The sequence below is a fragment of the Canis lupus genome, chromosome 26 (genome assembly GCF_003254725.2).
Source record: "Canis lupus dingo isolate Sandy chromosome 26, ASM325472v2, whole genome shotgun sequence".
Classification (NCBI taxonomy): Eukaryota; Metazoa; Chordata; class Mammalia; order Carnivora; family Canidae; genus Canis; species Canis lupus.
The window spans coordinates 29,860,192-29,888,146 of NC_064268.1; the positions used below are offsets into that span (position 1 = coordinate 29,860,192).

The 27,955-nt window shown below is 47.5% G+C and overlaps 1 protein-coding gene across 2 annotated transcripts; it reads right to left on the minus strand.

Annotated features, from left to right (window-relative positions):
- Positions 1-3,618: 3,618 nt before the first annotated feature.
- On the minus strand, positions 3,619-27,900 carry SNAP29 (synaptosome associated protein 29). 2 transcript variants are annotated; one of them, XM_025474919.3, is made up of 5 exons: positions 27,469-27,898; positions 19,985-20,181; positions 14,820-14,905; positions 12,148-12,246; positions 3,619-6,811 (listed from the first exon to the last, which is right to left on the minus strand). In XM_025474919.3, exons 1-5 carry the CDS (start codon positions 27,703-27,705, stop codon positions 6,654-6,656), a joined length of 777 nt encoding a protein of 258 aa, XP_025330704.3. In that variant the 5' UTR covers positions 27,706-27,898; the 3' UTR covers positions 3,619-6,653. The 2 variants fall into 2 exon arrangements, with proteins under 2 accessions (XP_025330704.3, XP_035562172.2); XM_035706279.2 differs by lacking the exon at positions 3,619-6,811 and adding an exon at positions 6,818-11,148 and having other exon boundaries at positions 27,469-27,900.
- Between the last annotated feature and the right edge of the window lie 55 nt (positions 27,901-27,955).

The window sequence follows — 27,955 nt, forward strand, 5'->3', positions numbered from 1 at the left end:
CTTTACAGAAGTCATTAGGGTTGGCCCAAGTCCTTCCAAAAAAGGATCTAAAGGTGCCTGGGTGGCTCGGTCAGTTAAATGTCTGCCTTCTGCTCAGCTCATGATCCTGGGGGCCTGGGATTGAGTCCGTATTGGGCTCCTTGCTCAGCAGGGTGGCAGCTTCTCCTTCTCCCTCTGCCCCTCCCCTGCTCATGCTCTCTTTCAAATAAATAAAAAATCTTAAAAAAAAAGGGGAGGATTAATTTGGACATGAAGTGGTGGACAGAGGGAAGATGATGTGGAGATACAAGGAGAACATCACGTGAGCATGAAGATAGCCATCTATAAGCGAAGGAGAGACCGTTTCCTCCTTGAAGAAATCGACCCTGTCAACACCCTGATTTTGAACTTCTAGCTTCCAGGTCTGAGACAATACATTTCTCTGTTGCTTATGCCACCAATTTATGGCACTTTGTGTGTGTGTGTGTTTTTTTTTTAAAGATTTATTTATTTATCATAGACAGAGACAGAGAGAGAGAGGCAGAGACACAGGAGGAGGGAGAAACAGGCTCCATGCCGGGAGCCCGACGTGGGACTCGATCCCGGGACTCCAGGATCGCGCCCTGGGCCAAAGGCAGGCGCTAAACCGCTGAGCCACCCAGGGATCCCCTTTATGGCACTTTGTTAATGGCAGCCCGAGCACACCAATAGTCTCTGTGTCCCATTCTTTCTTCCCTTCTTTTTCTGGGAAGACGTGTCTCTTCCTGGGTCTCTGGGTGAACTTTCTCTTTACCTGCTCTTTCTCCTGGGCCTTCACATAATGTCCAGAATGTCTCATGGTCCTGTCCTCTACCCCCTTCCTAGTTTAAATAAGAGCATAATCTCCCCCTTTGCTGCCTCTGCACTTTGTAGCCCTTCTAATCTGGGTTCCACCCAAGCCTCCATTGAAACTACCTTTCTGGGGTGCCTGGGTGGCTCAGTGGTTGAGCGTCTGCATTCAGCTCAGGTCATGATCCTGGAGACCCAGGATCGAGTCCCACATCAGGCTCCCCGGAGGCAGCCTGCTTCTCCCTCTGCCTGTGTCTTCGCCTCTCTCTCTCTCTCTCTCTCTCTCTCTCTCTCTCGTGAATAAATAAATACAATCTTAAAACCCCGGTGGCGCAGCGGTTTAGCGCCGCCTGCGGCCCAGGGCATGATCGTGGAGTCCTGGGATCGAGTCCCACATCGGGCTCCCTGCATGGAGCCTGCTTCTCCCTCTGCCTATGTCTCTGCCTCTCTCTCTCTCTCTGCATCTCTATGAATAAATAAAGACTTAAAAAATATATTAAAAAAAAAAAAACAACAACAAAAAACAGGAAACCACCTTTCTGCCTTAATGTCCTTCCCCTACTGTATTTGAGGACACTGATCACTCCCTCCTTGGAACTCTGCCTCTGCTTTCTTATCACTCTTCTTTTCCCCTTTTGAGCTGGTTTCTTCTCAAGGCTTCTGGCCCCTAGTGTCTATGTTTCCACCCATTCACTCTCCTGGTGACAGTCTCCTTCACCTGCTTGGCTTGTATCACCACCTATAATCTGACAGCTCCCAGATCCTTTCTGCCTCTCTCCCAAGCCCCAGACCTGCATGGTGAGTTCTAGCAGACTAATTGTTTTTCTACTTGTGTATTATCTTCTCTCCCATGAGAATAGAAGTTCCCCGAGAATAGAGATTTTGGCCTGTTTTGTGCACAACCATTGGCCCAGCACCTGCGCTCTGTCTGGATGTTCCAAAGCTCTTCAAATTCATTTTCCTCTGCCTATAACCCAAGGCTTGCTTGTGTTTTCATATTATTTAAAACTGTCTGCTACTAGTTCCTGTGGTCAGAAGCCTGGGTGTTATCTTCAAAACCCTCCCATCCCTAAAGCCTGCACTAAGGCCCTCAGGAGCCCACACCTTGCTCCCCCCAGCGACCTCCCACCCCGGCATGCTCTCGTGTGGGTATCTTCTTCAGGCATTGCCTGAACCACTACAAGGTTCTCTTGAGCCTCTTCTCTTCACTGACATAAGGGCGATTTCCTCCCTTAAATATACATACTGGTTTGCTTTTTCCAAGAGATTGGAACCATAATGCATCATCAATTTCATGTCCATCCTTTCCCCATAAGGTAAATCTTGCAAGCATTATCCTATGTGCTCTGAAAACTATCCCTAACTGCAACTGTCTACTGCAGCTGGGGGTGAGCCACAATTTATTCTATTATTTCCTTAGTGAGGTTGTTTCCAGGTTTTTTTGTTCTTATAAATAATGCAGTGGTGCATATTTATGGTGCTTTCAAAATACAAATCGGGTCGTGTCACTCGCTTGCTTAGTATCTGTCAGTGCTTCCCTATCATGGAGGTCAGTGTTCTCTGACTCCTTGATATAGCCCATAAGGCCCATCATTTGGGATCTTACTACCTTCCTCATGTCCTCACCCACCCACATTTCAAACTCTAGACGTTCTTTTACTTGCAGCTCCCAAATGTGAACCACCTTGATTTTTTTGCTTTTGTTTCTATGTAATATCTGTTCCTTGTCTTCCCAGAAAAGTCTGCTGCTAAGTTCAGATCCTCACTATTCCTTATCTATAATGATGCTCAAAGATGATATCCACGAAATCAGGGTGGTCTTTGGGATCCACGAAGCCAGTCTACTGACAGATAAGATTTTCAAGATGGTCTAAGCTCCAGGTGCCTTTTTTTTTTTTTAAAGATTTTATTTATTCATGAGAGACACACACACACAGAAAGAGATGCAGAGACATAGGCCGAGGGAGAAGCAGGCTAGGCTCCATGCAGGAATCCTGATGTAGGACTTGATCCCGGGAGTCCAGGATCATGCCCTGGGTCAAAGGCAGGTGCTAAATCGCTGAGCCACCCAGGGATCCCTCCGTGTCTTTTTAGAGCTTTCAGATCTAGAAACAATTTCTACTCCTGTGGTCAGATGTGAAGGCAGAGGCAAGACAGTGGAGCCAAGGTTAGGCTAGCCTGTTCTCCTTTCTTGGTGAACTATGATGTTTAGAAGGGCCAGAAGCCTGAGGAGATCCACTTGCAGAATATAGTGGCCAGGCATCCTTCATCCTCCCGCCCCTAAGAATACCTTGTGGTAGTTTAAATGGGATGGCCAACTATTAAGGCCCATGGGTCAAGTGCAGTCCACCATGTTTTGTACTTCCCATGAGCTAAGTGGTTTTTGTATTTTTAAGTGATTGAAAAAAAAAATCATCAGATTTTTGTGACATGTGAAAATATATAAAATTTAAATTTCAGTGTCCATAAATAAAGCTTTATTAGAACACACCATTCTCATTTATATATTGCCTTTGGCTGCTTTTTTGCTACGATGGAGGAGCTGAGTAGTTGCGACAGATTGGCCCATGAGCCTAACATTTACTCTTTGGCCCTTTATTGTTTGCTGAGCCCTTATCGAGACAGTGCTGCACTGTGGTCAGGGAGATAGGAGACAGATTGGAAGAGCACTCTGAAAGATGAAATGAGAGGGCTTCGAGAAGGAAGCTTATTCATAGGGTTTGATGGGGCAATGAGGACCAAATATACGAAGACTCAACATGGAGGAGCCCTTCCACCCACTCTTTGAAAATGACTACACAGGAGACAGAATTTGATTTAAAAAACTTCACATTTTATTTTACAGAATATGGTCACTTGTTGAGTTGAAGGCATGGAGCTTAAGAGCTATTCTGATACAGACTCTGAACAAAATGCCCCCCTGCCGCTCCGAGCACTTTTGATGACTGGCTCATCATTCTGTACACAAGACATTTCATTATCAGAGCTGAAGATGCTAACAATGGTGATAACTTACAAATTCTGAGAAAAGGCCTATATAGGCAAAGTGTAAGAGTTTTTTTTTTTACTAAATTGGTGTAGTGCACCCTTAAAATTACATATTCACAAACAGAAGTTAGAGAAAGATAAATTAAAATACACTTAAGAATTTTTTTCTTGCCACCTGAGTTAAATTCAGGGCTCCTTTCCTTCAGAATGCAAAAAAGACAATGTTAACTCCAGATCACTAGATGTGAGAATGTTTCCTCTGAAAGAGAATGCACTTATTTTTAAGTTAGTAGCACGCTTCACATAAAACCAACCTAAAGTTAGAAAAGCCACTTTTTGAAGGCACAGTTTGTTTCCAGCTCAACTGTGGAAATAAAAGCCTGTCTTATAGACCCCATCTGGCAAGAAGGGTGAATTCACTCCAGCCCACGCATCTCTGAGTGTCTCCATGAGACAGATGTGTCTAGTCTAGAGGATAGAATGTTTTTTGATCATAATCATCATGTGCAAAGATTCTGGAAGCTCCGGGTTTCTCTTTGTTCTCTGAAAATGCAAGCAACTTTGCTTTATAAGGTAGAATCAACCACTGGTCCTTCATGAGCCGGAGGGCAAGGGGGAAGACCCAGCAGAAAGGAGCTCCCAGTGCGTAGCTTGGAGACAGTTCCCTGGTCAGGGCCTTACTGTAAAAGGGTCTAAACAAGAGTGAATATACACATGTAAAGTGTCAGAAGACACATTTCTAGAAAAGTGGCTGTGCTTTCCTTCTATATGCTTGGAGGGGGGAGAAAAAAAGGGGCAACTGGCTTCAATGCTCTAACAAAAGACAGGGAAAGGGTATAATATTCCACGCCACTTTCCTTCAAGTCAGTGAAATCACTAATCTCATTACGCAAATGGAAGGCTGGGGAAAAGAATATTTGGCAGTGGCCTTTACATGTATAATTTGTTTGAAAAAAAAATAAGCTTGCATCTGAGGTATAATGACTAATCTCCATGAGTCTCTCTGCCTGATGATGACGAACAGAAACAGCCATCATGACATACGTGGAAGGTGTTAGAAAAAAAAAAAAGAAACAATTAGGAGTGGAAATGTACACACAGGCTGCTCTGCATTCTGGCTTCATGCTTATCAGCAGCCTTTTTTGCTAAAAGCCCTCCGAACTCATTTTGTTTGGGCTAGGTAGGTGTTTAAAACTTTTCCTTTTACCATTTATCAAGAGAATAATCACGATGAGCTCATCTGATAAATGCCTAATTTGACTACCTCTAATCGTATTCTCACATACTGGGATATTCATAATGACGTTGATCAGATTCCATGAGTTGGCTGGAACATGACAGAAGGTTGTATCTACTGACGGAAGCTGTCAAGTGTTTTTAGGAATGCCATGCAGCATGGAATGGAACTACTACAAATGAATTGCTACAAAAATATGGATGCACTGTTGCAGCACTGCAGAGATTTCTTTTCCTTCAGGGGGCTTTCTTTATAGGCTACAGAACCAAAGTGGTGAAGGTCCCATAGACAGCACCATGTGTTGAGGTGAAACACACTTGTTTTAAATTTTCTGACCTAGCCTATTTTATTAAAATCAGCGCCTTTTACGGTCTTCAAAATATTTCAATTAATTTGCTTTTTTAAAAAGACAAGGGTCTTGCGGCTTCAATTACTCTGCTGGAGGTACCAACACAAAGGCGCTAATCTCGTTACAGAAATCAATTTTAATGAATGTCACTTTACAAAGAAAGAATCACTTAAAAGCATTAATTAAAATTGATTTCTGTAATGAGATTAATGTTTTTGTGTAGAACAAGCTAGGCTAGTTAAAATGATAATGTCTAGGCTTTTATTTTTAAAGCTAAGTTGTTCTAGACAAGTCTGCATCATTTGTGGCACTCCAGTCCTCCAACTGGGTGGCGGAGAACCAAGAGCTGAGTCAAGTCATGTTGCAAGAGGTCAAGAGGAATGGGTGGGAATCCTAAATGGGCCAGGAGACCCCAGGCGTTGAATAAACACTGCCATCCCCGAGGCTGGGTCAGGTGCTCTGGGGAGGAGCACACAGGGTAAGCACTGTATGATGCTCCATTCTCACAAACTGTAGAGGGCCCCCAACTGGCCAGCTGGGCAGCCTTGAGACAATGGTGCATCTGTCCCTAACCTCAGTCAGTGACTTAGAGGTGAGAGTGCACAGGGAAGCAGGGCTCACCCAATTCCCTGTGCATCTCCAGGCATCACGGTGAGTGGTGCTGATCTGAACCCTTTCTACTAAAATGCATGCCAAGGATGGAGGCCAGGAGGGAAGAGGTGACATCTGTCAACCAAATAGCAAACGCTGGCACTTTCCATTTCTGAACATTGATCCTTTTCTGGGGTTTGAGAGAATCGCAATGTGCTCAGTGTATGTGTGTATGTGTGTTGGGGTGGGGGTGGGAGAATGGTGACTGGTAAGCCAAGATGTGGGAAGGACCACCCTCACAACACCACCACAGAGATTGGTGGTTCCAGGATTGAAATTCTGCCCATGTCTTTCCATATGCTCGTTAAAGTGAGAAATGCAACTGTTCTTCTGGTGTCAGCAAGGTCATCGAAGGCCCAAAATACTCAGGGCCAGGCTGTCGTGCTCAGATTAAGACTCTAAGCATTCAGTTCAGACAATGGAGAGGTGAGAGCTCTAAAAAAAGTAGGATACACATTTCTCATCATGACATCTCCAAGGACTCAACTCGCTCTATAATTATAACATTTGCAAACACATATTACGTTACACACTAAAACAACAGAAATTAAATTTTGGGAAGTTTAACAGGAGATTTTTTGGCTCGTTTCATCACAATGGGGTGGAGAGCCTTCTCGGTGTTTAAAGTTGCCTAACTTTTCTTTCTGTGCTTTTTATATTGACATCTAACTTGTCCACTTTGGTTGTGAGGCGGTCAAGAATGTCATCTTGCTCCTCAATTTCCGTCTGCATCCCCAGGGCTATGTCCTTCAGCCGGCCTAGTCCCACGGACAGCTCATCTGTGGGAGAGGGAAAGGACATACAGGGCTGAGTGAAGTCACAGCAGCAGGGGCCTCTGCTTGTTCCGTGCCCGGTGCTCTGCAACATGCACATCACTGAGTGCTCTTTCTCAAAAGACAAGGAGAACTCTAGGGCTTTGGTTACATTTTCCAAAATTCATGCAAGTAAAAAGCAAACCAGCTGACTCCACATAAAGTAATATGTGCTTAATGTAAAAGCCACTTTTCCCCTAGATGTCTGCTCAGGATCATCACTATTCATACAATGATGTTTGTCCTTCTAGTGCTTTAAAAAATACATACAGATCTACATCATGTTTTGGGTGCCTCTGAACGTTCTAATAGGTGGAGGCACATTGCAAGATCAGTTAGTACCTGAGAAAGAGAGAAGTACGTAGAGGCTTAGAAAACACTCCCTTCCCAGACCCCATAGTGAGTATCTGGAAGAAGTATGCAGGTAACCAACAGCCAGACCTGCTGCCGTGCTCTTCAGGAGCAAAAACCTCATGTCAGTGGGTAGAACTCAACAGTGCCCGGTTTTCTTCCTTCCATCTCCAGCCCCCTAAAGCTGGATCAAGCACAGATTCAGAGTAACAAGTATGAGAATACCTATTTGGAAACACATCTGGGAGACAGACCTGGAAGCCCCTGCACCTGGTTGCTCCTGCTCCAGGCTCCCACCTTGGAGAAGGCCACATCCCACCCCCTCTTCCACTCTGCAGGTGGCATGAGAAATAGGTGCTTTGTCCCTACCTTGCCACCTGGGGCGCTCTCCCAGAAAATACATGAACTACAGATGGTTCCACTCCATCCAAATGCTATGAGGTCCTGTCACCTATGTTATGATAATTCACATTTTCCTACATCAATTCATTCATTGCTACCACTTCTCAGATCCATGCACACATCAATGCTGCGAATGTCCTGGGGTATGACACAACCTGAATCTGGCTGGCACCATTTCCTTTGCCCACTTGGTGGCTAGCTGGGTACGGAGATGTCTGTAGTCCAGGGTCCCCATGTCAAAAGGAACTAAGGGCTAAAGGTGCTGGGTCCCTTTAGTAATGCCCTCTGGGGCAAGCCCCAGGGGACAGTGGGGCACAGACTTTTGGCAAAGTTTCAGCCCTAGCGATAGGTTACATCATTCCTGCTGATATTCAAGTTCAAACATGAGGGGTGAGAGTTCCACTTCCGTGCAGGACAAGTGCGGGCTGGGGAGAAACCCAGGTCAGTCCCACTGGGTCTGAGTTAAAAATCCGGGCGGGCCCTCTTCTGATCCGTGCTCCCAGATCACAGCTGAGGGAGACTGCCTTTGAAAGGAAGGCCACTGGGGAGCAGCCCTGCCACAACTAGCCACTCTGGTGCCAGGTCCCTTCCGAGCTCATTCTAGTTCCCTCGGTTGGCTTTCCCACTCTTTGTAATAAGTATTTTCCCTTTGTTTCAAAAAGTGTTAAAAGTCAATGATCACATCCATTTTTTTTTTTTGATCACATCCATTTTTTAAGAGGAATAACACCTGTAAGGACATGATTGGTCTTAGAGTATGTGGAGGGAGTACCAAGCAGAGGTGACATAAAGAGAACCAGAGTCAATGGAGGGAAGAGACATGCTGCAGGCACTCTGGGGTCCCCTCATTGGGCTGAGCCAACTGCAGAGGTGAGTCTTGACTTAACTGATTCGGTCAGTTCTCAGGCTTCATGACAGTGCGTGCGCGTGCACGTGTGTGTATGTGTACCTATGTATGTACTTGTACGCAGTGGGAGTGGGGTGCATGCCCACAGCTGCCTTCTGCCCTTTTACTAGGTGCAGTAGGCCAAGAAAAAGCCAGAGGGAAGAGAGAAGGGGAGGTGCTTCATAAACCTTGTGAATTAAAGATAAAACATTAAGAAAGGTCAGAATACACAAATACTTGGCACTAACACCACAAATGTAAGCAGAATCTGTTTTTTAAAAATTGTCTTCAGCTCTATGCTTCTTGAATTTATTAAAACCCCTAACCTTGCGTTCCATGGAGAGTAAAATCTGTGAGGTCATCCCAGGCCTCAGGGAGTGTGCTGGCACTTGGGACAGCAAAGGACAAGCTATAGGTATACGGAGATTTACTTATTTATTAATTCATTATTTATTTTTTTATTTTAAAGATTTTATTTATTCATAGAGAGAGAGGGGTGGGGGGCAGAGACACAGGCAGAGGGAGAAGCAGGCTCCATACAGGAAGCCCAACGTGGAACTCGATCCCGGGTCTCCAGGATCACACCCCAGGCTGCAGGCGGCGCTAAACTGCTGCGCTACTGGGGCTGCCCTACTTATTTGTTTTTTTAAAGATTTTATTTATTTATTCATGAGAGACACACAGAGATAGAGAGAGAGAGAGAGAGAGAGATAGAGAGAGAGAGGGAGAGGCAGAGACACAGGCAAAGGGAGAAGCAGGCTCCATGCAGGCAGCTCGATGTGGGACTCGATCCCGGGACTCTGGGATCATGTCCTGAGCCAAAGGCAGATACTCAACCACTAAGCCACCCAGGTGTCCGGATATACTGAGATTAAAAAAAAATAAAATAAAAAGTGTGATGGGCACCGAGGTGGCTCAGTTGCCTAAGTGTCTGCCTTCGGCTCAGGTCATGATCCCAGGGTCCTGGAATCCAGCCCCACATCAGATTCCCTGCTCAGTGGGGAGTCTGCTTCTCCTTCTCCCTCTGCCCCTCCCTCTACTCATGTGCTCTCCCTCAAGTAGATCCTTAAAGAAAAAAAAAGGTTTGATAAAGTAAAGCTACCAGACAGGGGAGCCTTGCACTAGTCCCTCAGATAAAAGCAGGGGCTGGTAAGAAGGAAGGAGCAGACCTGTGAAGGGCAGCCAGGCACAGCCCGTGTCAGCGGGCCCAATGGCCCCAGAGTGCCACCTCAGCCCTTCTTAGCATGCCACACTGCATCCTGCTGGGACCTGCCTGCCCGAACTGTAAATACCATGCCAACCACACTGCCTTAGCCTCCAGGGATGGCTGTCCTTACCTCTTCTCCCCACCTCACTCCCTGAACTCTACACCCTTCCCTAGGTCTCCTTCCTCCCTCTCTTTCCAGCTGGCACCAGTGACACCATTTGAGTAGGGAAACCTTCAGTGGGGAGCCTTTCAAGTCCCTTTGTAGGTGTCTCTGGAGCGGTCATACCCCAGCAGATGCCTCTTCTGTTGTAGGCCTTTGGCTCTGAAGGGCAGAGTCCAGAGGACCCAATAAAAGAGTGGCTGCCTGGGGCTTCCTGGGCTCTGAAGGCAAAGGGCAGGTGGAGTTTGGGGTGGAAGCCTGCCTGGGTGTGCAGGGTGTGGAGATGGGCCCTCTCCCCCACTGCCAGTAGGCACTGGCCAAGCAGATCTAGTGCTGACATGCACACTAAGGGCAGTGGTGGTGAGCTGTGGGGTGGGCAAATGACAGTTCCTTTATTCACTCCTGCTGATATCTATTTCCTCCAACAGATGTTTCATTTCTATGGAGATCTCTTTTAATGCTCAGAAGGAGAATTCTTTTCTCTGACGGTGTAATTCCATTTCTAGTACTGTGGCTATAGAATCACACCAAAGATCCGCTCACAGGAGTGTGAGGGGGTTCTGCGCAATAGCAAACAATGGGAATAACCTAAGTGTCCAGGAGCTGGGGGTGGGACTGCTAAAGCGGTGCTTTGCAAAGCAATTTTAAGAAAAGAAGTTTAGGGAAGTGTTCCAAATACAGATAAAAACGCAGGATACAGAGGGCACCTGGCTGGCTCAGTTGGTTGGACATCTGCCTTTAGCTCGGGTCATGATCTTGGGATCCTGGGATCGAGTCCTGCATTGGGCTCCCTGCTGTGGGAAGGGGAGAGTCTGCTTATCCTCCCCCCTCTGCTCCTCCCCCTGCTCACTCTCTTTCTCAAATAAATAAATAAAATCTTAAAAAAAAAAAAAGCAGGTTACAGAAGTATACACACTGAATGACACTGTACACCTGACACTATACGTCCACATGTGCACAGATACATGCACAAAACAGAAGGAATGACACCAAATCAGTGGCCACTGCTGTATAATAGGATTCTAGGTGTTTATTTCCTCATGGCATTTACCTAACTTCATAATTTTCTATAATAAATCTACATACTCAGAAACAAAAGCTAAATGTTGTTAAAGAATATGGACGTGCCTCATGTGCTGTCATGCTATCCCCTGAGGGCTGCTGGAATGGCCACTGGTCTGGGTGACCCAGGGAAGGGGCCCTCAGTGTCCCTCCTGCGCAGGAGAGGAGGCGGCAGCTTGCGCCCAGACGCTCAGAGTGCATCGTCATGGACCTCAGTGTTGTCTCCAGCTACATACCTTTAGGGCAGGGAGAAATTTTACTTTGGGTCTCACCCACTTTGCCATCTCCCAACAGGAGTGAGACACTGACAGGGACCTACGTAACCATGGGGGAGCTTCCTGTTCAAGGGGTGGAGGTCAGAGGCAGCACGTCCGAGACACCACCTAGAATGAACTCATGGAAACCGCTCAGGAACCTGCTCCTACTGCCCACACGCACTCCTCCACTCGAACTTCAAGTAACTGGCTTCTCTTCCACTGTTCAAAAGTTAATCATAGAGCGCTGGCCTACTAGGCCAGGGTACAGTGCTGACAACACAGAAATAGTCCTGTGTTCCCTGGAATTTACAGTGTGGTCAGAAGATACCTGTGGTCAGTCCAGCAGGTACAGGACTACAACACAGTGCAGTGTGTAAAGCCAGGCCTGCAGCGTGAGGAGCCAGCCTTTAAGCAGTGGAGAGGAAGGGCACTCTGGGCAGACATGGGCAGAGGCGGGAAAGCACTCGGAGCCACAAGTGATGGGACTAGGAGGGGTGGAGAGGCAGGCGGGGCCGGGGGCCCGTAAGGGACCTGGAATCCCTTGTGTCTGCTGCAGTGGCCTTGTGATGGCCAGCTCCTACTGGGTCAGGTGGTTCCCTGTGGCATGTATGGGGCTGCTTATCTAACCCTCTCCCCAATCCTCAGAGGCAGGTTCTGGTTCTGTGCCCCACTGACAGACAATGATGAAGGGGGTTCTCACTGTGGCACTGTGCAGCCCCTCGGGGACTCCTGGTCCCTGCTGCTGTCACAGCCCAGATGAGAGGTGGGGATGGACGGAAGTGGACAAACTCCAGAGAGAAGGGGGAGACGGGCATGGTCATATTGGATTTGACACATGGTAAGGGAGGGGCAGACACCACATTTTGGTCCCAAGAAACTGCTGGCTACTGGTGTCCTGGCTGGGCCCAGCACGAGCTGTCTGGAAGACAAGCGTCCTGAGTAAGTGACCTGCGGAGGCTGGTGTAGCTTCAGTCTTACCTAAATTACTGTCGATCTTCTGGTGATAGGCTCGAAGGTGGGGGTTCTTCGGGTAAGCCTCAGTACTCGCGGCAGAACCGGTGCCTCCAGGGAAAGAGTCTGAGTTTGGAAAGAAATACCAGGAGGTGGTTAACTCATGTCTCTTGAATGCTGCTTCACAAAATTAATCTTGTGGTTTATGTATACAATGGAATATTACTCAGCTATTAGAAATGACAAATACCCACCATTTGCTTCAACGTGGATGGAACTGGAGGGTATTATGCTGACTGAAGTAAGTCAATCGGAGAAGGACAAACATTGTATGTTCTCATTCATTTGGGGAATATAAATAATAGTGAAAGGGAAAATAAGGGAAGGGAGAAGAAATGTGTGGGAAATATCAGAAAGGGAGACAGAACGTAAAGACTGCTAACTCTGGGAAACGAACTAGGGGTGGTAGAAGGGGAGGAGGGCAGGGGGTGGGAGTGAATGGGTGACGGGTACTGGGTGTTATTCTGTATGTTAGTAAATTGAACACCAATAAAAACAAACAAACAAACAAACAAACAAACAAAAAACAAAATTAATCTTAATCTGGAAAACGGGGCTGGGGCGGGGGAGGTGGGGAATGAGGCAGTTAGTTAGAAGGCCATCCGAGGATGGATGATGTGTGGGAGGGAGGCACCGGGTAGGCTTCTGGGGGGAGGGAGGGGAGATCAAAGACCCTCTGCCTACGGGTCGGCTGGCCAGCCCCTGGACATGAGCTGAGGGAACAGAGACTCATACGCTTACCATATGGCAGTGAACCTACAACAAGGCACAGCTACATGGGGTTGTGGACAGAGTCTACAGGGCCAGGGTTAAAAATCAAAATAGCGGGCAGCCCAGGTGGCTCAGCGGTTTAGCGCTGCCTTCAGCCCAGGGTCTGATCCTGGAGACCCAGGATAGAGTCCTGCGTCAGGCTCCTTGCATGGAGCCTGCTTCTCCCTCTGCCTATCTCATGAATAAATAAAATCGTAAAAAAAAACAAAATAGCTACGTTGTGGACACGGAATTGCAGATGACTTTCTCTCCTTCTGGAAATGTACTTCTGTGTCTTTTTGCTTCAGATACAACAAGCAAGGAAAGAAGAAATGCTAAATAATGCACATTTACCCCAAATCTTCCTGGGGCCGCAGTTTCTCAACACACCCAGAAAAGCCCTGTTATCCCGGCTTCTATCTTTTGGAGGAATGTCTCTTTCCAGACGTGGTGTATTTTCCCCAGTACAACCTGCTGAAGCCATTCCACACACACAGCATCAATTTTTCAGTTGACACACTGTGCAAATTAAAACTCCTTGATTCCTTAAAATCGTGTCTTTTGGGTGGAACAGGCCTCTTCCTCTACTTCTTTAGGCTGTGCTTAGCTCGGACTCTCTGTGGGCCCTGCATATTTTAGTCTTCTGTCATTTCCTCCCATGGCTTTTGCCTTTCCAGACTGAACTTCGGGGATCTCCACCTTTCCTGACCCCTGGCTCTTCCTCCATCAGGCCTCTCCTTAGTGGTGGCAACGAGAGCGGCGGGTCCCCGAGCATCCTGGCGCATCCTGCTTTCCTCAAAGGAAGTGCAGGAAGCATTCGGTTTCTGGCACTGTCGAACGTGCCTGGCCTTCTAGGGGTCTGCGGGGATTTCCAGGAGGCCTAAATTCCTTTCCAGATAGAGGTGTTTCTGGGCCTATCATTTAGTAACAAGAGGATGACAGGACATCACACATGATTGACCTTGCACACCTTGTTCATGCTGCTGCTTCTCTGGCCACTCGTACTTCCGGGCTACATGAGTCCCCCACTGCTGTGTAGCAGTTACCACAGCCTTATCCTTTTGTTCCAGGGCTCAGGAGTCCAGGATGGGTTGCACCAGGCTACAGTGGAGATGTCAACAGGGCCGTGTTCTTCGCTTTTGGGGACAATCTGATTCCTAGCCTTTTCCAGCATTCCTCTGTAGGTGGTCCCTGCCTGAATTTTCCAAGCCAGCAGTGGAGCATCTTCCAATTTTTGACCACCTTTCCTCTGCCTCCCTCTTTACTTATAAAGGGGCCTCTTTTAAAAAAAATTTTTTTAAATTTATTTATGAGAGACAGAGAGAGAGAGAAAGGCAGAGGCAGAAGCAGGCTCCATGCAGGGAGCCTGATGTGGGACTCGATCCCGGGTCTCCAAGATCAATCACGCCCTGTGCTGAAGGCGATGCTAAACCGCAGAGCCACCCAGGCTGCCCAATAAAGGGGCCTTTGTGCTTACTTGGCTGGTTAACTCAGGATAATTTCCCCATCTCAAGCTCGGCTGATTAGCAACCAATATATTCACTGGGTCTGGGGATTAGGACATGGTCATTTTGGGGAGGCTATTCCCGTTACCACAGAGGTTTTCCTGCAGTTGTCTTTTCACTGCTGCAAGAGTTCAGACCTACAGGGGGCAGGAATTTTCAATGAAACACAGGCCAATTTTTTATTCCACCCTCCACGGGGTGAGGGATGAATCATGCTGTAACACACACTTCCAGCTCCCAGGGAGTGACACTAGGTCCGTAACATCCTTTACCCATGACAGCAGCTAGAGTCCCTGCTGCCCCCCCATCCATCCTAGGGCCAACACCAAATCCAGAGTCTCCTCTACAGAATCCAAGTGTGGCCACGCACAGGTCCCCACTGACCTGAGTCATTCAGCTTCCTGAGGTTTGGGTGGCTGGCCTGGTATTGTGCCTCCTGTGCTTTACTGGTACTTATGGCTTCTTTCAATCTTCGGATGAAAGTTGAGAAAAGAGAAAAGTTAGAAAGAGAAAATACCTATGACGGCGCGGTCTTTTAAGTAAGGTGTCCTTTGACTAAAGCAGGAATATTCATCAACAGCTCCTGGGAGTCCCACCTGCAGCACAGCAAACATCTGAGACACCTGCTTTAGAAGAGCAGCATCTGGTTAGGTGGCCCTTTTTCAGGAAAATGAGAATACCAGGACCAAGGAGAAGAGAAGCATGTGAAAGGACCAAATGGATACTTTAGACTAGGGGTCAGTAAACCATGACCTATCGGCCAAATCCAGCCCACCAACTGATTTTGTACAGCCACAAGCAGAGAGCAGCCTCTACAGGTGACCACTGGCAATTGACTGGATGATAGGGAACACTAACTGTGAACCTCTAGTAAAAATTTTATTCTTATTAGTAGACCTAGTTATAAAAAATTGTACTCAATTATTACTATTTTCATTTTTTAAATGTCATCAAAAATTTTGTTTTTCTTGTTACCTAAGTCCCTACAAAATACCTTTGATTTTGCTTCTGGGCATGCAAAGCTTAGTCTGTCCATTCCTTCTAGAGACAGGGACTTCTCTAGGTAACTCAGAGATCCTTAGCTCACACTCCACGAACCCCTGCAGGCATGGCAGGGGCTCCCTGTCCCCTGAAGCTGGGCCTCCTGTGCAATCTGCTCTTCTCCACCTTGCTGACCACTTCATCAGCAGCCAAGCTGGAAACCAATCATTTCCCATTTATGCCCTCTCTCTGCAGCCCCACTCCAAGCAAGCTATGCAAATGTCCTCTCAGTCTTCCCACAGATCCCCAAAATCCAGCCCCTCATTCTGCCTCACCTCTTTATCCTTACATGGATGAGCCCCTGCCTTTCCAATTCTTACCTAAAGCTTCCAGGCATCTTTCTAACATACCCTGCATGAACCTCTCCCATTACAGTCTTTATTTACTTCTTTATTTTTTGAATATTTATTTTAGAGAGAGACAGAGAAAGAATGAATGTGCACATGCATGAGTACAATTGGGGGAGGAGGAGAGTAAGAGAATCCTCAAGCAGATGCCCTACTGAGTGTGGAGCCTGATGCAGGAGCAGATCCCATAGCCCATGAGATCATGACCTGAGCCAAAACCAAGAGGCAGAGGCTCAAGAAGCGTCTGAGCTACCCAGGAGCCCCACTCTGGTTAAAGTCTTTTAATGGCTCCCCACTGGCACAAGCCTGGACTCCAACAGGCTAGAGGCACAGTAGGCCTTCAGTGCTCCAGCAATCCAGACCTCCTGAAATTTGACAATTTCATTACTCAGAAGCAGTGACTGAAGTCTAGACGACACAGCTGGTTTCTCTGAGCACAACTGTGAGCCCCAATTGTTGCCAGGTCAGTGTAAGTCAGAGATGCTTGCAGGGGAGCCCACCTGGCTATCACCCAGCCTACACTCCAAAGACGGCTTTTTTCCTTTGTGCTCACACGTACACAATAGTAACACTTAAGTGACAGAAATCTGGCTTCTTTGTGAAAAATGGCAAAAAAGAGTCAATTCTAGGGATAGTGACAGAAGTGGTCAAGAAAGAGAAGGGGAAGAGTGGTGGCTCTCGGTCAGAGTTAACCACATCTTGAGTTAAGTCAGAGAGTTTCAAATTAGGGAGTGGTTAAATCTCTGATCTGAATGGACTTCTCCATGAGCTTTATTTTTTTATTTTTTAAGATTTTTTTTTTCTTTTTTTTTTTTTTTTTAAGATTTTTTATTTATTTATTCATGACAGGCACAGAGAGACAGGAAGAGGGAGAAGCAGGCTCCACTCAGGGAGCCAGATGCAGGACTCGATCCCGGGTCCCCAGGATCACACCCCGGGCCGAAGGCGGCGCTAAACCGCTGTGCCACAGGGGCTGCTCTCTCCATGAGCTTTAAATAGAAATGGGAAGCAGCAGCTTATGAAGCTTTGCCAGCAGGACCAAAAATGGCTTACCAAGAAACAAGTAAAACCTTAGAGAAGGCCGAAGGGTTTGTGTAATGAGGATATACAGAGGAAACATATGACTTGACAAAAGTCTAATTAGGAGGACTTATTTTAAAAGCTTTTACGTCAAAATATCTTTATATTTATGGAGTACAGACTTTGAAAGGATCACAAAGACTTAACTTTTTTTTTTTTTATCAAAGCAATTACACATTGTAGTGTTTCTGTGAAGGTAGGGATTTAGGGCCTTACAGATACCTTTGCCGGCCTCAATGTCGAGAGCCCGCTGAGCTCCCAGTCTGGAAGCAGCCATTGCCTTCATTCGTCACAGCTTCTGTGCTATGGATGCTGTGCACCTCCCACCTTCCCCTCCTTCAACCGGCAGGCTTCCATGCAACCGTGACTCCATGAAAAAGGTTGGTGCCTCAGTTCCCAGGGCCAAGCCCCTCTCCTCTGGGCCTCTGTTGCCTCTCTGCTGACCATCTGCCTCCCCTATACCTTCCCAAAGACTGGTCTCTCTCCTGTGGCTTTGTCTCCTAGGACAGGCATGAGCCTATCAAGCATGGGTGCTTGGGACGCACGCAAGGCCACTGGAGCAGCCTCTCCTACAAAGCCACAGGGATCCCCTTTGATGTACCTTTCGGGAGCAGTTGAACTAGTGTGTTGCTTCATTTAAAAGTTTTCCTTTCCTGCATTCACTCAGTGATGGCAAGAACACTCCAGCTGACTGGTGCTGATCTCTGAGCAGAAGGCTAGATGGGGCACATGACATCAGGCACCCAGAGGCCCACCACACTGAAGTTAGTCTAGCTGCTTTACTACTGGGAAACTTTCGTCAGGAAGGCCTTGAGTTTTTAAGACGCTCCCCCCCAAAAATAAGTTGCCCTGGAAGCTCCAGGACTTGAAAGGCTTTTATAGCATGGCCAGGGTTGGTGGGTGGGTGCAGGGGTGGGGCATGAGCCCCAAGAAGCCCTAGGGAAGTGGCAAGTAGGATAGAGGAAAGCGCCAATCACAAATTTATCAGTTTCCCACTTCTCGAAGGGCCGACTCTGCTACTGAGTTCATGTGACACAAGTGTCTTAATCCAAAGCCAACGGATGTCTAAACTTCCTCTGATAAGACATAAACTCAAAAAGGAGGACATAAAACATCCTTCTTATTCGTAAACTGCAAACCCAACCAAACAACAAAAAAGATAAAATCTAACCAAACAATCCTAGACACTCCCCCAGTTGGGGAAAAATGAGATATTTGAAATCAGGGCCAAGTTGGAAAATCAGGAATGGATGGTGATTATGACTGATCGTCAAAACAAATTGATCCTTGTGACCTTGGCTAGCGTAGCCACAGGAACAGCCTATGGGCCCCCATCAACTGCCTGCTCCCCTATTGCAGTTTCCTCTCCATAAATTCCAAAGATCCACCTGCCTGGTCTTTCTGCTACACTCTCAGTTCCTTCATCTGCACTTGTTTCTCCCCAGTACAACTATGGGCTGGAAATAGTTTCCTCATTTCTTCCCGACCATACCCTATATCTTAATCTAGGTGATGGCCACACAGGTTAACAGTCACCCATTTAGTAGAAGTGTCAACAAACACTTAAGATGTGTGCACTTTACCGTATGTCACTTATGCACTTAAAAAAATTCGTCTTAAAAAATCGTTCCGTATTCCAGATTTATTTTTTTTTATTTTTATTTTTATTTTTAAATTTTTATTTATTTATGATAGTCACACAGAGAGAGAGAGAGAGAGGCAGAGACACAGAGGGAGAAGCAGGCTCCATGCACCAGGAGCCCGACGTGGGATTCGATCCTGGAGACCCAGGCGCCAAACCGCTGTGCCACCCAGGGATCCCGTATTCCAGATTTAAAAGATAAACACAGAGATAGGGCTATGAAATCTGTGGAATAACATTACCTCAGATATTACTCTGGGGTAAATGGAAGTAGGCTATAAAACCAAATGAATACTGTGATTGCAGGTATGAAAACACTGAGTAAGGGAGGAAATGAAGTTGTGAGGTTTTGTGCTATGGTAAGTAAGCTATAGATTTTCTATAATAAGGCCATATTGGTTTACAATAAAAAAACAGATACAAAGGGGGCATCTGGGTGGCTGGAGACCTGAGGTCAAGCCCTAGAGTAGGGAGCCTGTTTCTCCCTCTCTTCCCTGCTCATGCTCTCTTGTGATCTCTTTCTTGCTCAGATAAATAAAATCGTTAACACAAACAAAAAAACAGACACAATGGTCTGAGATCTGAAACATAACTTATTTTAGCAGAAACCTGACTCTTTTATCTTTGTGTGTGTTTTTTTTTAAGATTTTATTTATTTATTCATGAGACACACAGAGAAAGAGAGACATAGGCAGAGGGAGAAGCAGGCTCCATGTAGGAAGCCTGATGTGGGACTCGATCCCGGGACCCCGGGACCCTAGGACCATGCCCTGAGCCAAAGGCAGAGACACTCAACCGCTGAGCCACCTAGGCATCCCTGACTCTTATCTTTGTACACATGATATTTAACTATCTGCCAAAATCACATGTATGATTTTATTATCTAATTGAAACTTTTGAGAATAATGTCTACTTTTTTTCATTTGTTTTTACTGAAGTTCAATTTGCCAACACATAGTATAACACCCAGTGCTCATCTCATCAAGTGCCCTCCTCAGTGCCCATCACCCAGTTACCCCAACCCCCCAACCACCTCCCCTTCACATCTACTTTTAAAATGAAAATTAATGGCCAGGCTGGATTAGATATGGAAATATTGGATATAAAGACTTTTTAAAGAATTTTTAAAATACCGTGGAGTCACATTTATCCTGATTCAGCTTTCTGAAATGAATATTCTTTCGAATGGCAATTACTAGAGCAGTAATTTACTGGAGACCCAATTTATTTAGACTGGATGTCCATCAAATGAACACCACCAGGAGCGCTGGAGAAATGTTTCTTTTTTCAAAATGTGCGAGGACAAATCCCTTCCAGTGAGTAACTTACTAAGATCTTGGATCCCTTCAAGGCACTAGAAGTGGGTTCAAAGTCTTAACCATTTGCACTAAAGCCCACTTTCGGCTACTTCATATCTGGATGGCTGAGGATCCACTCACCTGCTGTTAGCCTGGGGGGCAAGGGTGCCATTCTGTTCGGGTGGCGTCTCTGTTGGTTTGGATTTGAAGTAATTGACAAACCCCCCAAACATGCTCTTAATGCTGTTAATGTGCTTCTGGCTGGTCTTCAAATCTTGATCCATCTTGTCCACCATCTTCTCTGTGCGTTCTAAGACACCCCGCTGACGGACGAGCTCCTGGGGAAAACGAGAGGTGATGGCGTCACACCGTTTTATAATGTTCCCCCTGCAGGGGACCACCCAGAGCAGGTTTGTCATGAGGCCTCAGTGAGCACAGGTGGGGACACATAAAGATACTGCCATCTGTGAGGGGAATGTTATCCTTTCTGACACCACATTCCTTTGTCCTGCCTCAATGGGCTTTCTTTCGTACTTGCTCCCGAGTTCCTTTTCCCTCCTGCCCACATGATGCTGGCTCACAGGACCATGTTAAGATGGATGACGCGTACCTGTGGGGGTCAGAGCGCAGGCCTGGACTGGTGGCACATCCTCCAGCTCTCCCTCTTTTTGGCCCCCTGTAAAACTTACGGCCTTTGACCTGACACTGCCCCATGGACTATGGCTCTTATAGCCCCCTTTTCAAATATGGGATTTCCAGTGGGTCACTGGAGCTACCTGGCCCTGGTCACAACTTCAAGTTCTTTCACAAGCTAGGTTCTGGGTCCTTTCTGGGCCCTGTTAATATCTGATCCCAGCAGTTATGTTACCTGTGGCAGACTTCTCTCTTAATATCTTAAAACAGAATCAAGAACAATTTTTGATTAAATGCTCCAGACAACTGAAGGATAAAAACAAAAATATATATAATGGATTTGTTACTTCTAAAAGTGTCAGTAGAAAGCTTTTAGACCATTTAGGGACACAACGTGCAATCTGAGTTCTCAATAGTTACAGCAGGTGAAATTTTGAAATATAATGTACGGGCAGAAAAAAATCCATTGAATTTATTATTAAATTCTGTTAAACTCCTGTTGGAAATAAACTTAGAAAATGCTGAGCTTTACAGCTTTGAATGTTTAAATGTTTTTTCACTGGCCCATGAGACATGTCTGAAGAAACCATCAGGTTTTTTTAAACAAAAGGAAAAACCTTTCCTGCACTGTGTCATTCTTGCAAATGCCTGGACTGTGTCAAAACTTGCAAGAGCTCGTTTTTAGAAGAAAAAGAAAAAAACCAAAGCTGCTAATTTATCTAGAGTTTCTCCTTCTTCCAACACTTCAGGTTTGTCATCTTCACGTCCATTCTGAGGATAAGTCTTTTCTGGAATAAGGAAGGCAAGGCTCTTAATTAGGATCAAAATGATGTTCTCCAGCACTTACATGTTTATTGAGTTGACACACTGCCAGGGCCCTGGCACACCAGGAGGCAGGTCCGTGGCCTCCCCGGCAGCGAGGTCTCTCATGGCGGCTCATCTCACCAACCACTTGCCCTCTTGCTTTGGCTGCCTGCCCTCCATGTGGAGAGTGGCAGCAGGAACAGGTAGCTGACAAAACCTTCCCCAATTCACAGTGAGATCTTACTTTCTTTTGTTCACAAGTGACACAGTCTCTCACACTTGGGTCTGCATCCCCGTGCTGACTTGGTAAGGAAACCAAATGTCTGACTTAGATGTTAATATCGAAGTGAAGAGAAATCTGTGAGGGTGGCTTGTCCCCTGTGAGGCAGGAAGACCAGGGGAGCGAGTGCCATTCTGATCTCTGGAAGTTTCTGTGAGCTGGAAGCCGGTGTTCACTGGAGGTGATCTGCTGGTCAGAGGCCAGCAGAGGAGGAACTTCTGCTGAAATCCTTCCCCTGAGGCAGAGGAAAGGACCAGGCTCCAAGTGCTTGTGACCTAGTTCTGACTAACGAGGAAGAAGGGCTTGGCAGAGCAAATACCAGGAGTGCCAGGACGGGAAGGACAAGCTAGGCAGACCCTGCACCAGTCATTACAAAGGCAGGCCTCACACACTCCAGTCCTCAGGAATCCTCCTGTCCCCCAAGAGGGGGCCCCATGCCGTATCGTCATTGGTCCCTGTGAAAATGGAGGTCATGGAGAGACGAGGGCAGCTATGAGGGGAGGAAGCTCCAGAGAGGACCTTCAGTGTAAAGGGCACGCGTGCAAAGCTCAGATGTTAGCATTACAGGGGATCCACACCCCCCCCACCCCCACACACACCTTGACCTCTAAAAGGAGAAAACCGTCAGGGAAAAGATCTGGCTGGGCCAGTGGTACTACGCTGAGCGACAGCACAGAGAGAGAGGGAGTGCCTAAATTCCCCTTCGGGGAACAACTGAAGACCCTGTGAGGGTAGACTCTGTTGTACATGAGGCAACCTTTGGCCAGACAGATTATGTCCCCTGGCCCTGTGAGAGTGTGAACCCATCAGGGAATCCCCACTGAGAGAAGACACGCACAGGAGAGATGTCGCAAGACATCCACCAACAGATACTCCTCTGCCAGCCACTGTTCCAGGCGCCAGGGATTAGGGGTGAACTAACCAGCCCCAGAGCTCCGCCCCAACAGAGCTTACAGTCTCGGTGGAAGGCTCAGTCAGTCAAGTTTCATTTCACTTTTCATTTGTTGACAACACTGCTGGGAATCGAGTGGGGAAGGCAGAAAAGAAAACTATCCCACATACACACGAGGGCCACTCTGCCAGGACAAGCCCCTTGCAGGGACTCTTTGCCAGGCTTAAGGGAGAGACAGAAAGGCTCCCTAAAGGGGTGGAGTTGAAGGGGAAACTGAAAGCTGAGAAGTTAGAGAGGCAGAGGGTGGGTGTGGGGCAAGAGAATCCTGACAGAGGGAACAGCCCATGCATGTAGCAGCCCTGGGCCATGGGGCCAGCTGAGGGAACTGAGAGAGGCAGAGGAACATGAGCACCAGATGAGGGAGCATGCAGGAGGCCAGGCAAGGACCCAGCAGGTGTCACAGGGGGCAGCAGTGACCACCAGATCCCAACTCCAATTTATAGTTGATATATCTCGGAAGTTCACTTGGGCCTGGTTGTCTTCCCTGACCAGGTCAGGCCCCGAGATTCTGAAGAAAAATGTCAGTACTAAGGTCCCTGTACTGAACTCATAATTAAACTGAGATATTGAATAATAAGTAGGCGGAGGTCAATCTGGAGGTGAAGGTCAAGTTGAACCTAGAAACTTGAGACTCCTTTCCATCGTGTCACTCCCGTTCCAGTGGAACACACACGCATAAGTGCTGGAGAGGACACATGAGCATGAAATATGCTCAAATTGAGGCTCTGTCTCACTGCAGTGGTATGGAGTGGATTCAAAAACATGAACTGAGGGGTGCCTGGGTGGCTCAGGTGGTTAAGTATCTGCCAGCGGCTCAGGTCCAGGGTCCCAGGATGGAGCCTTGCATTGGGCTCCCTGCTCCATAGGGAGTCTGCTTCTCCTTCTCCCTCTGCCCCCTCCCTGCTTGTGCTCATGCGCACATGCTCTCTCGCTCTCTCTCAAATAAATTAATAAAATCTTAAAAACAAAAACAAAAACACAAATGAAGTCTTAGGTTGTATGAAAAACCACCAAGGGCAAAGGCGGTGATGTTGGTGTTCTTTACTGCCTGTGTACAGGCTGACCTGGGGGTCACTAAGGACTAACTCAGTAAGCCTGGGCTGTGCATACCCTGCATGTTCCAAAGAAAAGCTTTGTCTGGCCCCTGGCCCTTATATTACCCTGATAAGAATATCTTTGTATACCTGAGTCCTTAGGCTAGGCCAGATAGTTTATGCTAACAATGTGATTTATGGTGGGGACCTTCAGCCACATGCTTGACCTCTGAAGGGGTGAAACACTAAGGTCTGCCAGTCGGGCAGGTGGTCAACTATGCCTACATGGTTGTGTGATGGCCTACCAAACACCATGCCTGCCCCAGTGATGTTACTGTGCCAGCCATTTGGGCCCTGGTCTAACATTTATTGCTGGACTCCCCTGAAATGAGATCCCAGGCTTCACAAAAACTATACAGGAGCATGCTCAGCTGCCAGAGGGGACAAGGAACAATCTGAGCAGGCGTGTCTCCATAGGCTTGCCCAAAGGTGCAAACAACCCAAATGCCTATCATTAAGAGACTTGCTACATACATACAAGTCATCCATTCAATGGAATATGACATAGTCATAAAAACAACAATGACAAGAGTAGCATTTATTATATATTACTAAGGAATAAACTCCGATCCTATTAAAAAATGTACAGACTAGAATACATAGAACATCTCTGCTCAATTTAAAATTAAAAAAAAGGGGGGGGGGTGGGGCAGCCCAGGTGGCTCAGTGGTTTAGCGCTTGCCTTTGGCCCAGGGCGTGATCCTGGAGACCCGGGATCGAGTCCCACATCGAGCTCTCTGCATGGAGCCTGCGACTCTGCCTCTCTTTCTCTCTGTATCTCCCATGAATAAATAAAATCTTAGAAAGAAAGAAAGAAAGAAGAAAGAAAGAAAGAAAGAAAGAAAGAAAGAAAGAAAGAAAGAAAGAAAGAAAAGAAAAGAAAAGAAAGAAGAAAGGACTATAGCTATCCATAGAATTACCTCCACTGGCCACTGAAGGAACTGATCATAACTGGCTGCTGCAGGAGCAAAGGGATGAGAAGAAACTTCAGACTCTCCTGTATGTTTTTCTTTCTTTTTTTTAAAAATCTTATTTATTCATGAGACACACACAGAGAGAGGTAGAGTCATAGACAGAAGGAGAAGCAGGCTCCTCACAGGGAACCCAACGTGGGACTCGATCCCGGGATCCTGATCTGAGCCAGAGGCAGATCCTCAACCACTGAGCCACCCAGGTGCCCCTCTCCTGTACGTTTTATATTTAGAACTATGTGATTTGATAGTTCTTCACCAAAGCTAAACCTCAGGTAAGAGAAAGAATGAATAAATTACACTTGGAAGAGCTGAGTGGCCTGCAAGTCTCTCCATGTTCCGGACTGTGCTTACCAGGCTGCGCCCTAATTCTGTCCCCTGGCCGTCAGGACCAGTGGCTAGACTCCATGAGAAATAAACCTGGTCAGGTTTCCTGGGAGGAGGACAGCTCTCCTCCATCAGAAATGACTTAAGTAATTTTCCTACTTCTGCCAAGCTGGGACTGGATGATATCTTCCCAATCTAATATTTGTACATGCCTAACCTTCTATAAGTACCTATCATGTTTTCACACAGCTCAGTGCCAGGTCTCTAAGCTGGGAGGTTAGCAGGTGACTTGGGTCTGATGGGAGCCACACTGTACACTGAGTGGCAGGAAGAGCTCAGCAACCCCAGCCCAGTTCCCACCCCCATTCTGACTGGAATCAAAGACTGATTCAAAGGTACTCTGGAGGGGCAGCTGGGTGGCTCAACGGTTTAGAGCCACCTTCAGCCCAGGACCTGATCCTGGGGACCCGGGATAGAGTCCCGCATCAGGCTCCCTGCATGGAGCCTGCTTTACCCTCTGCCTGTGTCTCTGTCCCTCTCTCTCTCTCTCTCTCTCTCTCTGTCTCTCATGAATAAATAAATAAAATCTTAAAAACAAAAACAAACAAACAAAAAACAAAGGTAGTCTGGAGAGTACAGAGTGGGGTGGGGAGGGGGTGCTGACCATCCCAGCCTCCTGGGGCCTCTGATGATTGGGAACTGACTCAATCCCAGAAAAATTCAGTGTCACCATACTTATGACAGTGCCTGTCACCTGCCTAGTCTTGATCATACCGTACTTCTCAGAGCAACACCAACTTGGCCCAGTCCAAGCCTCCCAGGCCTGAGCTGCTGTTCTGCACCGGTGTTCTCATCGTGCCCCTTGAACAGAAAGGGCCTCTGGGTGCAACGTAGGGGGAGGGGAGTTGTCACCACAATCCATGTGAAACCACTCACTTTTATTATTTTTTTTGACTCTTCTTCCCTCTGAGGGACAGACTTCCCCTGACCACGAAAGGCTCCTAAGCTGCCTCCTGCGTCCCTTCTTTGAACATATCCTGTGCATCACTTCCCCACTGGAGCCCAGGAACTCTGGTGGTGGGCCAGTGTCTTTGCACTGCTCCTCTCTGCCCTATGAACAACCTTCTTACCTTTCTTCCTTTCCCTTCTCCTCACTCCTGTCTAAATCTTAGCCTTAAAAGCCAGATTTGAGTTTATCCTAGGCCATGACACCCTACTTTTATCATTCTGATTTCCCATTTCATTTGCTGTTTCTTTTTCTATGATTTTATTTATTTATTCATGAGAGAAACAGGGAAAGAGAAAGAGAAAGAGGCAGAGACACAGGCAGAGGGAGAAGCAGGCTCCCTGTGGGGAGCCCGATGTGGGACTCAATACCAGGATCACGCCCTGAGCCGAAGGCAGACGCTCAACCACTGAGCCACTCAGAGGCGTCCCTGTTCTGTTTCCAGAGATGTCCCTTCAAACAGTTCTTTTTTTTTTTCCCTTCAAACAGTTCTTACTTGGCTTCCTTGGACCTGGGACCCCTCCAGTACTCCAGTAACTCCTCTACTACTTACTTCCCCTAAGATCTTAGGTAATCCTCCCAAACCTTAATCAACACTTGCCATTCAGGAATCCAGTAGATATGAGCTCTAAGAACTACAGCTAAACTTCCTTAAGGAAGCCAAAGACAGGAAAATGGGCCAATGAGGGATACTGTAACAGGAGAGGTGCAGAAGGAAAATAGCCAAGAAAGTGGCAAGGGGGGAAATGACCCAGGTGACTATTTGAGAAATTAATCCACATATTCAAACTGCCCAAGACTGGAAGTGATCAGGTCAGAAAGAACTCTGCCAGAGAAAAGAGTTACAAAGAGACCCATGGAAGAAAACAACACTTCAGCTTCCACTAAGTTTCAAAGCTACAAATGCTGTAGATTAACGTTAGCTGAGCTAATCGATAACCTACTATTACATTTTTAAGAACTTAAATAAAAATGCCCATACCAAACCATTTCATTAGTAGGCTGAGGAAAAAATGTGGTGCCTAAGAAAGAACCATTCTCACTCAGGGTCCCTGAAATCTCCCACGGGTGGAAAGACGAACTGACAAAGGTGAAGTGGAGAAACGGATAGTCACAGATCACACACTGTCTGGGACATCTCCCTTTGGATTTGGTTAAGTAAATGTAAGGCCCTAGCCTCGATCACACTTGCGCTACGGCTTACTGAGCAGCTGCCCACAGACCTCATCACCTCTGCGGGTGAGGCGGAGCAGTGGTCAGCGCTAGGGGAGGACCTAAGGCTCATCTGCTCCGACGCCTTCCACAGCAGCACCCACTCTGGGTCACTCGAGGAGTAATGGTGAAACCCCTGGATCTGGAATCCTGCGCAGGCAATTATATGAAAGAACCTGACGCTCAATCTCTCTAGCCCGAGCTCTGCTGTAACTAAGAAAGATTACTGGGGGCAAACTGCCTCTTTGGAGTATTCAAGATACCCACCTCTTGGTACGACTAAAGTTCCTTGAGCGCGTGTGACAATTCAGAGCGGCCGGGCCGCCCTGTTCTGCTGCAGACTCACCTCGGAAGACGCGACGCCGACCTTCTCGGACTCGTACATGAGGGACAGGGACCTCTCGGTGCTGGCGGCTGTGGCCTGGGCCACGCGCATCACCTCCTGCCGCAGATACTGCTGCCTGTCCGCGGGCGTGCAGGGCCCGTCGGCGACGTCGCGGTCGTCCTTCCACGGGGCCGGCCGGGCGCCCTCATCCTCCGCATCGTCGTCGAACGGGTTGTAGCTCTTGGGGTAGGCCGACATGGTGCCGGCGCTCGTCTCGGTCTGGGCAGGAGGAGGAGGTGTGCGGCCAAGGCGGGGAACGGCCTTTCTGGGCCCGCAGGGGTCCAGGCGGTCCTCCCGGGACCCTCGGGGAGCGCCCACAGCGCGGCAGCCCCGCGGTTCCGCCGCTCGCCGTCCAGCGCCGCGCGCCCCCGCCCCACCCGCCCAGGTCGCGGAGCGAGCTCCTTCCGCCTGGCGTGCGCGGGAAGCCCCGCCTCCGGAGCTGACCATC